The 14,371-nt window shown below is 37.2% G+C and overlaps 1 protein-coding gene across 6 annotated transcripts in view; it reads right to left on the bottom strand.

The window, feature by feature from the left end:
- Positions 1–3,058: 3,058 nt before the first annotated feature.
- Positions 3,059–14,371, bottom strand: part of LOC139118577 (ATP-binding cassette sub-family C member 4-like) — a 72,326-nt gene continuing 61,013 nt past the window's right edge. For all 6 annotated transcript variants that reach the window (XM_070681962.1, XM_070681960.1, XM_070681961.1 and 3 more), the window contains 7 exons: positions 13,447–13,677; positions 12,824–12,924; positions 11,757–11,951; positions 10,914–11,069; positions 10,431–10,520; positions 7,794–7,966; positions 3,059–6,604 (listed from right to left, as the gene is read on the bottom strand). In XM_070681962.1, the coding sequence (XP_070538063.1) occupies positions 6,247–6,604; positions 7,794–7,966; positions 10,431–10,520; positions 10,914–11,069; positions 11,757–11,951; positions 12,824–12,924; positions 13,447–13,677 (1,304 nt within the window). In that variant the 3' untranslated portion in view covers positions 3,059–6,246. The remainder of the gene's footprint in view (positions 6,605–7,793; positions 7,967–10,430; positions 10,521–10,913; positions 11,070–11,756; positions 11,952–12,823; positions 12,925–13,446; positions 13,678–14,371) is intronic.

Below are 14,371 nucleotides of genomic sequence, written 5' to 3' on the forward strand. Positions count from 1 at the left end.
CATGTGATTTTGTGATGATAACTGCAGCCATATCATGTAACTGGACTGTGCTGCCTATAATTTTGCTGATCATCGCATTTCTCTGCATTAAATCACTTTGAAGTTGTCATTTTTATGACTCATAGATACATTGTAATACCAAAGACTGCAAAATATTGCGTATTTTGTTTTGGCTAAGAGAATACATTGTACATTTAACCTTTCCACATTTAATCAAACACTTTGCTTGTAAAGCACTAGACGACTGTTTGCCATTGTGTTGAGAGAGACATTTTGTTGAGAGAGACATTTTAAACTACATCTGTCACTGCATTCATGATTATGAATTGATTGAAAAAACATCAAAATCTGACCATGCTGATCAAAGAAATGTCAGAAATCTGAGTGCTTAGGCCTTGACTTTCCAAGATGTCTTTCAGGCGAGACTGCTCACTTCCTGTTGCTCCAGCAATAATAGTTTTCTGTGGTTTCCAATTTTATCACCCCTTTTGTGTACAATGTTGTGATCCAATCCATTGTCAATGATTATTAAATTCGACCTCTGTATGTACATGGAAGGAGTAAAAGAACCAAAGTGAACAAAAATTGGTCTTACAGCTTTGTATTGTATCACACTCTTTTATTTACTATTACTATTTTGACTGTGTCCTGTCTTTGTGAGATTTCTTTTGACAATGTTGATTTGATTGCCAAGTTGTACTTTCATAGAGAAATAACTTTTAAAAAATGAGAAAACATTTTTTTTCCGTTAACGGTCAGTATTTTCTTACAAAATTTGTGCCAACTGTTCACTCATATTCAGTAGCAGCCAGTATTCTGCTTCATTATATTAAGCTTGAAATATGTTAGTCATTCCAGCTCCTCGCTGGCGTAGACATGGTCACTGATATCTGAAAATAGGTGAATATGATGTTATGGTGCAGAAATACTTGGTGTCTACATTAACTCCCATGAAACCTCATTCTGTCTCCCCTAGCAATTTATATGTTTCGGGGGAAAAAGGATGCATAGTCATAACACAGAAGCAATAGGGTAGATTGAGGAGTCAGAAGGGAAACACACTAATTAGCTCTACACATAATCCAATACTCTTTCCAACAGTATAAAATTGAATTCTTGAAATTTCTCAGGGCTTCTTAAAATTGAAGGGAAAAGAAAATCGTAGTTCTAGTGAGAGAAAATTGTACAGAGGTCAAAAGTTGTACGTTTTAGTACAACATGTTTGTAAATTTTTGTCACGTTTTTGGATGATTTTTTTCCTCCCATTGATGTATTGTTATTGCTTGCTTGTGTGAATGTATAGGACTTGGGATGATTGGAGAATACAGACAGGGATTTCAGTGTCTCAGAAGGCACATCATGAGGGTACATTGAGTTGTACTGACCCAAGGCTTTGCAAGTGAAGATGTGTATAGAGACCCTTTGACTTGAGAAAGAACGTGGTAGTATGTACCTCAAAAAAAGACTTTACTCAGACTTTCCTCAATGAAACTTGTAACTATTCTCTTACAAAATTAAAAATAATAACCACTGTGCAAAGTTTTGTTCCAGAGAATTAAATTACCTAACATTTACTGATGTTTGAAATTCAAAATGGCTGACATCCTTGTGTTAACTTTATGGGGAAAACAAATACAGTGTGTTCAATTTTTGAAAAACTGAGATTGTGAAAACTTTTCTTACCCCAGGACCTTTCAAATGAGCCTCCACAGGCAGTAGACCAGAAGAGTATTGAAATAATCGTTGAAAATTCAAATATATCTCCAAGAGGTGCATTCTACCTTGACTTGGTTTAAAAACACACATCCTCTTCAGCCAATACAGTATGTACATATTGATGTACGGTAGGATTCTCTCTGCTATGTTTTCTGCTTCCAAAAATTGTAGTGCTTATAGTCCGTACAGAAAGAATGCCTGAAAATTCTCACATTGATCCAAAGGACTGTGAAATCTAAAATCTTTGAGGGCATACTCTTGCTTTATCCTACGAATACAGATACCAACCATGGTGTAGTTAGCAGGCTTCGTCAATGGAGCATGAATAACAAAGATTGGTAAATAAATGATGTGATTTTTGGAAGATGTGATTTTTGGAAACCATTGTCTTCAAGAAGTGTTTCATAAATATTAGGGTTCATGAGAACCCTGCTTGGTTAATTTCAAATTGTGTTTGAAGTTGACATTTGTCACTCCATGGTGGCTGAGATATCTGGTATCTCGAACAGTTAAGACTGGGGAAACTGTATTGGTGTATATGATGTAAGCCAAAATTGAAGAAATAAACTGGTTTAAAGTATAATGTTGTCTTGGTCTTTCTGTTAAAACCATATCATGAAGTTCTATCCAGTACATATATTATTTCTCCACTGCCACCACTTTCACAGTGCTGTTGATCATGGCCGTCAGCTTGGATCAAAGACTTTGATTCAACATTCTCTCCCTGATTCCATAATAGCCAATACTGCCTTGTAACATCTCAGAAGCTATCTACATCAAAATTCTGCCATCTCATTTGTTTCCTCACTTGCATATGAATTAGCGAACCAACTCACAAGTTCATTTCGCCAAACAGTTTCTTTTGATTTTCACCAAAATTTAGAGGCTGTTCTTGCAGTACTTGTGTGTCGTAACAAATCCTACCATGGCACTGGCATAAAAATGCCCATTCATTTCACATTTCAAACTATGACAAAGATTCAACTGGCCTGACCACAACAAATTTGAAAAGATAAACATACATCCGCACAAACATACATACAGACGCCGCCGACTCACCATATAAGCTCTTTTGGGTATTTATATACATACCAAATATGAGCTAAAAACTATATATTGCACGCCTTGCCATTAATGACCTAATCATGAAAAGTGTCCATGACAACACGACCTCTATGGACTTCAACCTTCAATCATTCACTTCAATCAGTCTTACATCCTGCATACTTCTCCACACTGGTTTCCTTGGCAGCACTGCCAGGACAGACTAAAAAGACACTTCAATGACTTATTAACCTAAATTATCAGAGGATTCAAAACGAAAAACCACACTGCAGCAAAATTTCTATTAAGAAAACTTTATTATTAACAGAATCTGTGACATACCTCTGAAATATGTACATTTTTTTGTGACAGAACAAATCTCTCCCGGACTTGATTTGGTCAGACAACTAAATATGCGTATCTCAGGAGCTTTGTTCTGGTTTAGGAAAATATATCACAACATTCATTTTGAAACGTTGAAACTGTGAAATCTTTTACTTGGTTATTATGGTATTTACCAGTCTTCTTTTGAATGCTGATATGAAAACTGGGACAGTTTATGGTAAAGTCAAACAACTGATACCTTTGTGCTGAAACAGAAACTGAACGTTCTTTCACCTTGGTACTATCATGGTAATTTACACCTTGAGTTGCTTTAAAACTAACATGAAAACTGGGAAAGTTAATAAAATTAAGGAATATGGAAGAACAATGATGGCTGCATCTGGCCACTTCCAATTTGTTCTCAAAGTATGCGCCCAAAATAAACCCACAATTGGACTTGACCAGGGTACAGCCAAGACCATGGGCACAAAATATGTGTAATTTTACACGTGTTTGTACACATGGGATTGTTTGTACCGCCCTCACATGATCTCTTGGGCGCACTGAGTCCGTACAACACATCACTTCCTTTGTATACCGGAGTAGAACCATTATTTATCTGCTTGTCAGATTGCAAATTCTAGATTTCCTAAGGGCAACTCTACTAACACAACATACATTATAACAAATCTGAAGTTTTAAATAAGCATTTGGTAGCATTACTGGCTGTTTAAATGAACCCTGTTTACTTTGCTCGATACATATGAAATGCCACTGATGTTTATAGTATATGGAATTCACCTGCTGTGTTTCAGAATGTCACTGCTCTACAATCTTACAGCTTTCTCAACATAGAGAAACTTCAGATATTCTCATCAGATATCCCATACTCATGAAAGTAGTCTAATTAATGATCACTGACTTGCATAGCGCATCACAAATATTGACACCTGTACACCAAAATATAGAACTTTGAATATAAATACATTGCACTATAAAATGTTTTGAATGGGAAAACAAGAAATGAGTTCTTTGAAAACCTTTGATGACACATTTGCAGCGTTTAGCAGTCCCCAACAAAAAAATTAGCAAACGATAAGTTATATGAACCTAGCCAGGAAGAAATGGAATCAAAGTGTCAGGTATTACAATGATTCACATAAATATTCTGGAAAAAAATACAAAAATTCTCTTGTATCAAAATAAAAATACAAGAAACTGTATTCTTTAGTTCAATATCTAATACTGTGTGGTGTGAGGCCTACTCTGTCATTTCAGTCAAGTTTTTGAATTTTCAATGTTGATGGGATATTTGCTATAGTGTGTAGGATATCCATAAAAAATAACAAGACAAAATCTGGACAGGTTACTAGCAAAACATGCCTCCCCTGGCAAAAATACTACAAGCCCAAATAATTATGTCTCATACACTGTATACTTGGTATACCTTGCCTATGATCTCAGCACGCCAATATATTTGAAATAATTTCCACGTGCCAATTAGGCAAGTAATGATGAAATTTCACCTGCCTAGCAAAAATTTCCTTCCCAAAGTAGGCGGGAAGGCTGATATATTTGGTGTTTCTTAAACTTTGTTTGGTCGCAGGGACTAAATTATGCTATCAATTTGGTAACTGCCTTTGATGTACAAATGTATACACAAAATTTTGATCCGCATGTGTTGTTAGTTGAACAAAGAAATAATACTGTGTATGTCAGATAAATTCTTCGGTACTACAATGTTTTGTAAAATGGAAGGTTATCCTTCTTGGTCACTTTGTTCAGGTATGCAAACGAGTTAAACACATCCAGTTAACCATTGGGTATCAATGCACAGAGTGGAAAAACTCTGGGTACCAACATGTCAGCATGGTTTGTGTGAAACAAACTAATTACACAATAAAAAATGCAGAATATTTAAGCACCTACTCACCACCGTTTCCATAATGTAAAGATCCTGTTTAATAGAAACTATAAACAGCAGGAAAGACAGAGTTGATCTGTCATTTTCTTTCAGTTGTGAAACACTATTGAGAGTCAAACTTTGGAAATTCATGTTCATGATATAGTGGATCTTGGTACTCCTACTTTTGTTGGGAAAAGCAATGGATAGGCTTATATCTAAAGTGAAACTGACTATCATAAGAATTGACAATTGTTCTTTTTGTAACTATGTAAAATCTAAAACAACTTATTTTTTCTGTCATAATCTTTGATCCCCTACGAAGTGAAATTTCTCAGATACAAATCTCCTTTCCAAACTACTGTACACAGTACAGATCAGGTGACACTGTGCTTAGATCTAGCCTCATAGTATATTGTTTCTTTGAGTCAACCAGTGTTGATGAAATAAATCTGTAAAATAGAGGTTTGAAAGCTGTTCAACAAAAACACTGAAAGAAAGTTTTCTAACTCCTTCTCTTGACGAAGATCAGTGATGGAAGCCAGTTTAATAATGTCCAGTTTCACTTCATATAGTACTCTATCTTTATACTCCATTCCCAAGCTTTATAATCTTAAAATACACGTTTTTGTTCTCCAAGATTCCAGCAAACAGGATGCATGTCAGTACTGCACACATGGCCATCGAATCAGTCACAGTTGAAAGCTAAATTTACTCTATACATGGCAAAGTAATGCTGAACTTTTTTTTTCAAAATAAAATGATGAACTCTACTAAAAGTCACTGACCAGGTGAACTGTGGAAAAGGCAATAGTTCAAATAATCTCTGTTTGATTTTATCCTGTTTTCTGAAAGATCATGAGTTTTGATTCACTTAAGTTCTGTTGTGTTTCTCTTCTTTATCTAGTATCAGAGTTTCACTTCACATAGTACTCTATCTTTAAACTTTTTCCACCCATAAATTTGACCCCATTCTAATCTATATTGACCTCTGTTAGTCGATAAGGTTTACGGACAGCCTCTGGAATCAGTTCTGTGACTGGGATTCTCTGATTGATCCCAAACACAGTGAATGCTGATTACATTAACACTGGTTTAAAAATTGTTCAGTACATTAAACAACTTGTACACTAGTGCTGCTCTAGATTCAACCTGAGACAAAAGACCTCAAGCTGTCAGCCTTTCCAAGTTTCTTATTTTCAAAATAGCACAGAAGTAAATGATGCATAGATGTCCAGCACACAGTCAAACTTAGTATGCTAAACTGTTGACTCCAAACGGAGGTCTATGTCGTCAGTTGACGAGAATGCGCACAATCGCGGTCGTTTTGAGATCGGAATCCACAGGGTATCCTCTGGATTGTTTTGGTTGTAGGTTTCCCTGGCAATATTGTGCAGTTGTTTGGCTTGCTCTCTGCCTGTCTGACTCACAAACTGCCACAGCTGGCCCTTCTTGTCCTGGAGCAGCAAGTGAGGTTCATCAAATTCCACGATCCGGCCCTCACTCATGACAAGGATTCGGTCGGAGTCCATGACCGTGTTCAGACGGTGGGCTATCGTTATCACTGTGCAGTGCTTGAATCTGGTGCGAATAGTTTGCTGAATTAATTTGTCAGTCCTGTGAAAGAAGCAAAGAACATCACACTTATGTGCCTTATGTTGGAATACATTTTATACAATTCTGGAATACATTTCATACAATTTTGGAGTACATTTTACACAATTTTGGATTACAGTTTATTCAATCTTGGAATACATATATAATTTTGGAGTACACCTTGTACAATTTTGGAATACATTTTATAGCATTTGGAACACATTTTATTTAATGTTGGAAAACATTTTATACAATTTTGGAATAGCTAATATAATTTTGGAACATGCATTGTATAATTTTGGAATATAAAGGTTGCCTCTCATTTTTCATGGTAAAAATTGTGGGCTTGGATAGCATCTTGATGTTTGTCCTGTGCATGTTTTTCACACATGTTTTTTTGGAAAGTACAGTATAGCAAGAATATACTAAATGATGTTGTTCACATGTACGTCTTTCAGTTATACAAGCACTGTGAATCAGGTGACATGGTCTCATCTGCTGAGCAAAGCTAGGTGGGAACATGTTGTTCTGACAATTGAACTATGTGAAATGATAAGAACTGCGTTGAAAACTTCTGGTAAATGTAAATTTGACGATACAATCTGGCAATCACATCAGACCAGACTAAGCTTTACATGTCCACACATAGAAATCTGGGCCAACTGGGATTTTGTGTCGGCCCTTGACCCCCTCCTGATCAGGACTTGATTGATGCAACGTAGGGCAGATGCCTAGCGTTCAGATCACTTTTAGCGTGAACAGGGTATTTGATAATTTAAGATACTGCTTGGCTATTCAGGTTTGTTCATGTTGGTGAATTTTCTGACACTGGTGGAAAGAAAATGTATTTATGTTGCGAGATGTCAAAAAAAACATTTCAATATTCCCTTACTTAACTGCATTTGTACAAAGTGTACATAACACTGAATATTAGTATTTATGTAGCTGATAGGAAAGGAAATTAGATGCCAATGTAACGGGGTAAGAACATGCCAGGAATGGAACCATAAAAGACTGTGAACTAACCTCCCTCAGTAGACAGAGTACAATTCCAAAATTTGATTAGTGTCTATGGCAACTATCTTTCAGTCTATTTCTCATGTAAAAATTTGTTATAAATGGTTGTTTTCTTTACCAAAGTTGCATTGAGTTGACATATACATTAAAATATATATTATTGTTACAGATGCTAATGCTTAAAAATACCAACCTCGGATCAACATTGGCAGTGGCTTCATCTATTATAAGTATTTTGTTGTTTCTAAGAATAGCTCTGGCTAGACAGACAAGCTGTCTTTGACCAACACTGAGATTTGAACCAGACTCTGCCAGCTCTGCCTCAAGTCCACCTGGGAGTTCGTCAACTGCACTACGTAATTGCACCTGCAAAATTGAATCAGTGAAGACAGAGTCTTGATCAGATTCTCACAGTTATTGAAATGTTCTTGTAAATATTGCAGTATTGACTGAATTCATCAGCACTGGAACTTCATGTACTTACACAACTTCATGGTCAAGGGTTACTGATTGCTTGGGTGAAAATGTGTTCAATGGTGATGTACATACTCAGAGTATGAAATAGCTGCATGCCCACCTGCTTGGTGCAGGTAAACATAACATTTGGCTGTGAAGGTGAAATTTCACAGTTACAAGCCTGGAAGGTGGGATGATTGACAATGTTGAATTTGCTAATTGACCAAAGAACAAAGACAAGGTGTACTGGGTATGCAGTATACAAGACATAATTACTGGGGTAGGTACCATTTTGTCAGGGAGGCGACATTTCTAGTTACAAACTTTTACAGCGAAGGTCAAATGAACCGGAGATCAACTTTGATAAGCCCCTATCAATTTCCCTCGTAATCTTCCAATATCCTTGGAAAACACCGAGGTACTTTGGTTAGTGTTGCGATAAACAGGCCAATAAACATACAAGGCGCCTGCTGTGTTACTGCCATTCGATCTCCCTTCTATTTCTGGCTCCCTTTCCGGAAGAAACCATTTTGAAGCCCAAAGTGGTTGACAAGAAAGAAATAAAGCGTGCGATTTTAAGACCTTTAATTGTAATAATAATTTCAAACTCGATTTTTCACAGAACTTGTTTTGCATTGTTACGTGCGTCGATCCTGTTATCGTGAAGTATTTCCCGTATGCAGTCACGTCACACGACATACTTTACCCAAATTGAATAGTAAATTCCATGAGCTTGCAAAGTAAACAACTGTAAGTGTGAGAGCCCGATAAAATTAGAAACATCACATGGATAAAATTAGAAACATTCACATGGAACGACTGAAATACAGCAAGTTAGTATATCTAGTGAAAGACAATGTTGTTGTACTGAGTGAGGCCCTGATTTGACTCTCAGCAGCTGGTGAACTTCTACTCGTGGAAATGCCCAGTTCTACGCTATTTCATTATGACATCGTCCACAGTGCTGAGCGATGCATTTCAGACTGTGTCTATACTGGTTTGGGAAACGCCTGTCAACCATTTTTCTATGATGCTCTTTCTTGCCTAAAATTCCATTGCAAGGCAAATCGATGTCGACAGAAAAAAAAATATGCTCACGATTTTATGAACTGGCATACCTTGTTACATCAGAGTCTCTCTATAGGCCCTAATGCAGTGCACATACTGATTGACAACCATAGATAAGACAGCAAAACTCAGCCGAAATTTCCAAGATTAACTGACACTGTTTTATATCGCTGTTTTGAATCAAACTCTCTCTGGATACAGAAATGACATTTTGGTGAAATTTCAGCACCAAAAAACCCCCAAAACTTGACATGAGGACATCATGTCAGTGTCGATCAACAGCATACATGTAGTGCACGTGTGAACAGGCATTTTAATGACTCATGGACTGTATAGCGTAGAGAAACTGTCTGATTGACTGCACGGAAAAGCAGTCTGCATCTTATGAAAACAACAACATAGCAGTGAAAATTGTAATAGTCACCAGTAAAAACTCTTCACAGATGAAAGGATAATTGCTTCAAACCAATAAACTTCATGTTCAGAGGATGAAAATTAACATCGCTGTGGTCCGTGAGTGAAAATAAACAATGGCGGAGTAACTGTGTAATGAACTATACTATTAAGGTGACGGGTGGTCAGGGTCAAAAGATCAAGAAAGTACTGGGAAAACGTGTCATTTTCCTAACGATACTGTCTCGGGATCTCCAGCGTCCCATTGTTTTGTAATATATAACAAGTATACCATGAGCTTTGTTGAATACACTGATATCAAACAGCCATAGCTGTAAACTGGCGCAAAATGGTTTGATCCATGCAGAAGCTTGCATAGGGAGATCGAATGGAGACAGCACAGCAGGCGCAGTGTATGTTTACTGACCAAAGTACCTCGGTGTTTTCAAAGGGGTATTGGAAGATTGCCAGGGAAATTGATAGGGGCTTATCAAAGTTGATCTCCGTTCATTTGACGTTCGCTGTAAACGTTACCTGCCTACATGAATTTAAACCTGATACATGCCAGCAAATTTCCTTCATTGAAATCAGCATTTTTCAAAGTATTCTGTGTGCCCGCTGAAGTTCCATATCAACGCTTGACATTTTAATGAAAACTCCATTCTGAATGAAAAATTCAAGGCACAGATTCTCCACCCCTCTTATTTAAATCTTCTGAGGATTAACTAGGGGGGGGCACCCCTCTATTTTTCAAGCAATCTTCTTGTATGTTAATAACCATACAAAAGAATACATTTTCACAATAAAAGAATATGCAAATTATGCATTGTTATGTAAATTGTCCACCCTCTGATCTTCTAACATGTGGAGAACATTGTTAACCCAACTAAACTGATGTGCAAAACTACTTTACCTGCTCTAGAGAGTTCCAAAGTTCTGCATCTGAATGCTGTGTAAATGGATCCAGGTTTTTCCTCAAGGTACCGGAGAACAACACTGGATCCTGGAAAGAGCACAGAGAATACGTAAAAATCGTAGACTGGGAGAATATAAAACAGAATGGACTACTGAAATGTTGAACAAAACAACAACAAAGCAGATGGACAGAAAGACAGATGTGGACAATTCTTAGCTACATTTATAGTCAATTTGAGCCACAAAATCAAATGTCATAATCACTAAATACCAAATCATATCAAGGCAGACACTTCTCAAGTGGAAAAACACAAGTATCTGGTACCTTTGATACCTCTTTATCATTTTCTGCCTTCAAAAGGCCTAGCTATCTGTTCTTTCTACAGAAAAAGTTGGTCTAGAAACCAGAAAACATTTCTGTTGATATTAGAAGCAAAATAAACAGAAAACATGAAGGGACCATTTCCTGAGAGGGCCTTACCTGTGGGATTATCGATATTTTACTTCGAAGGTCATGGAGACCAAGGTCACAGATGTCAACTCCATCTATCTTTGTCAGACCTACAGGTTCAGCCATTCTGAAGAGTGCCGAGATCAATGAACTTTTACCAGCACCGGTCCGGCCTACTACACCAACCTGACAGTGAAGTACAGAGAAACCTTGTGAAATAGCTATTTCTATAAATAGTGAGATGCACTACCCCTTTTGTTTGAGTTTTATTTCTTTTTTCTGTAAGAAGCAAATTTTCTCCAGGCAGATTGAATGACTCTACTGACAGGTTTGGCTAAGTCTAAAGCACAAATCAACACCATGGTGTACGACTGGTACTGATGATTCTACACATTGACACTGTGGAAATGACTTTTCCTATTCATTGGACCCAAGGTAGAACACGCCTCGGGCACAGATAGTCCGCCTCTCAAATTTCTACAATTCTTTTCTAATCTACCACTTGTGGGGGATCACTTTAAAGCTTTTGGAGAAAAAAACTTTCACCATCTTAGTTTTTCGGAAATCAAAAATTTAACTTTTCCCCATAGAGTTTGCACAGGAATGGCCGCAATTTTGAATTTCAAATATTGTAAAATGTTGGATAATTTGTTTTGCTTGTTCCAAAGTTTGCCCTGTGAAACCCAATTTTTATTATTTATTTGGTAAGAGTATGATTAAAAGTTTCATTCTGGAAAGTTTGAGAAAAAATTTAAGTCTTTCACTTTCGAGGCACATACTATCTACGTCTACATGTAAAAACCTTCAAAGAAATGAAATCCCTCTATAAAATGTTCTTACTAAATAACATCAACTTAGAGGTTCAAAACTTACCTTTTCTTGGGATCTTATGCAAACGTATAAATTTTTAAGTACATAGGGAGCTTCATCAGAATATTTAAATGAGGTTCCTTCCATGGTAATGACACCATATTTGGGCCACTTAGGATCTGGTGGTTTGAAATCGGTTTCCAATGGAGCTTCTGGAGGTATCTTTATGTATGATACAACCCTTTCTACAGAAGTCATCTGCAATAAATGATATCAGAACATGAGGTTATGTCCAATTTAAATCTTTCTTTTACATTTGAGTGTTAATTTCGAAAACATGAATTATCTTCAAGTTACTGTATCTTAGACTGAGTCAGGTTCTGTCATAAGGTTACTATCATCTTCTGATGTTACTTGTACTGTCATAGTGAAATAAAAACATCCAATCAGGGGTGAGCAAATCCACTTTAGTAGGTGCCCAGACTTGTATAAAGATATGTCTGGCAGGCCTGCAGTGTACTTTGCTAGTTCTGAAGTCTAGTTCACTAGTCTTGCTGTGTAATTTGCCAGTTCTGAAGTCTAGTTTACTAGTCCTGCTGTGTAATTTGCTAGTTCTGAAGTTTAGTTTACTGGTCCTGCAGTCTCGTGAGCTAGTCTAGTAGTGTAATTACAAGTCCTACAGGCTAGTTTGCTAGTGTTGAAGTCTAGTGTGCTAGTCTTGCTGTCTGGTTGCTAGCCCTGTAGTCTAGTTGGCTAGCCCTGCAGTCTTGTTGCTTGTCCTATAGTCTAGTGTGCTAGTCAGACAGTCTATTTTGCTAGTCCTCCAAGCTAGTTTGCTCATCCTATAGGCTAGTTTGCTAGCCCTGCAGTCTAGTTTGCTAATTCTGCAACCCAGTTTGTTCATTGTGCAGATATTCTTTGTCATACAAATGAATTAATGCTTTGCTTGTCCTTCAGATAGCCAATTCATTCATCTGAACAAAAATGTGGTGGATACTAGTATGAATCACCTGACTTGCTCAACCCAGAAAGATTACATCAGAACTATGACCCTGCTTAGCTACAGCCTGCTGATACAAATGAATGAAAATTGAATGTAACGAAAAATATGCAATTATATCGCTGTATACCTGATTTTCAACTTCTGCACTCTGTCTTACACACCACTGGAACATTCCCATCAATGTCAAAGCATACGTCAGTGACAAGCCTACTAGCCCAGCATTCAACCCTGCAAAAAATAATGATATAGGTAATGAGTACAGTATATCACATGAATGCAAACAATCTCAGATGTAAATTGAAATAATGTCTAAGGCAGTAAAACCTTAATTCTCGCTGGGTGCTACATGTTACGGTATAACAACTACCTCATTTGTAGAGTGAATTGACAAGAGTCTCTTGCAAATTAAGTTTACACATGTCAGCTTGTTCACTATGTCAATGCAAAAAAGTTATCAAAGCTTAGCCCTTTCATGACCATTACTTATTTCGTTTTCACCCATAAACCTCCGATTTCCCTGTCCAGCACTGAAGATGATAGGAATGGCAAAAACTATGGTGGTACAAGGGTTAATATGACTTTGTTCCGTCTACTATGCATAGGGTGATGAAGCTGGGCAGTTAATTAATCTCTACTTTGGGAAATTACAAAGATTCATCCGATTTTAATTCATGAAAAAACTGTTTAGTTTCATAAATAGCTGCATGGGAGGGCGCTGTTGGATGATGAGACAGGAAAACTGAAACTTACGATCTGCTGCAAAAATGGAACAGAAAGCCACAGCTATGACGAAGCACGCACACAGGGCGTCAAGGCGCACGGCCAACCATCTGCTAGTCGTAAGGAAGAGAAACCAGGCCTCGGTGTGCAAGTCCTGGTGGGTGTCAAACTCTCTTGTGAATATGGGCTCTGCGTTGAAGGCACGGATGGTCCACAGACCCTGAAGGGACGCTGATAAATGTGAAAACACTGGACTACGAGCTGTGAAAGAACATGAGTCACAATCGTGTATTAACATTTAGAAGAACCGTGGATGACAACTGGCCACTGTTATAACCCTTCATATCATTACATCCTAGAGTTTTCTCTGGTCTAAATTCATCAGTATGGTTGAATACTCTGTAACAGCTGACCATATCCACTGAATTCTGAACTGAATTGCTATTCTAACTTGTTTTCAAATTTTTCTTTCATGCATTACAAATATTGCATTTTACTAAACAAATTGTAAACTCATTCACAAAATAGAAAACTTGCTGGTCACAAGAGTCGACTTGCGCTACAGGACAGCACAGTGAGATCAAATATCTTACCCCTTTCATCATTTTAGGATAGCATACAGCATTGTATTTAGAACAGTCCGCTTTAAAACCAACATTAGATTACTCAAGTATTTGTTCCTCATAGTTAGAAGTAATATAATTTTAAAAATCAGTTTTCATCACCTAACAAATTGTATGAGTATTATTGACCTTAGGGTAGAACTGAAAAGTACATTTGTGATACATCAAACAAGTGACCAGGGTGTCAAAAAGATTAACATGGTGGTAAGTCATCATCAACGAGCTGCCTGAGACTGAGCAGTACAGGCAGAGTACCTGTCTATTTAGATGAAAACATTTTGACTGGAAACTAAGCATGCCCATAATGGCTAATGGCTGGCTGATTAGTGCTG

This window comes from Ptychodera flava, chromosome 19 (genome assembly GCF_041260155.1).
Source record: "Ptychodera flava strain L36383 chromosome 19, AS_Pfla_20210202, whole genome shotgun sequence".
In the NCBI taxonomy this organism is placed as follows: Eukaryota; Metazoa; Hemichordata; class Enteropneusta; family Ptychoderidae; genus Ptychodera; species Ptychodera flava.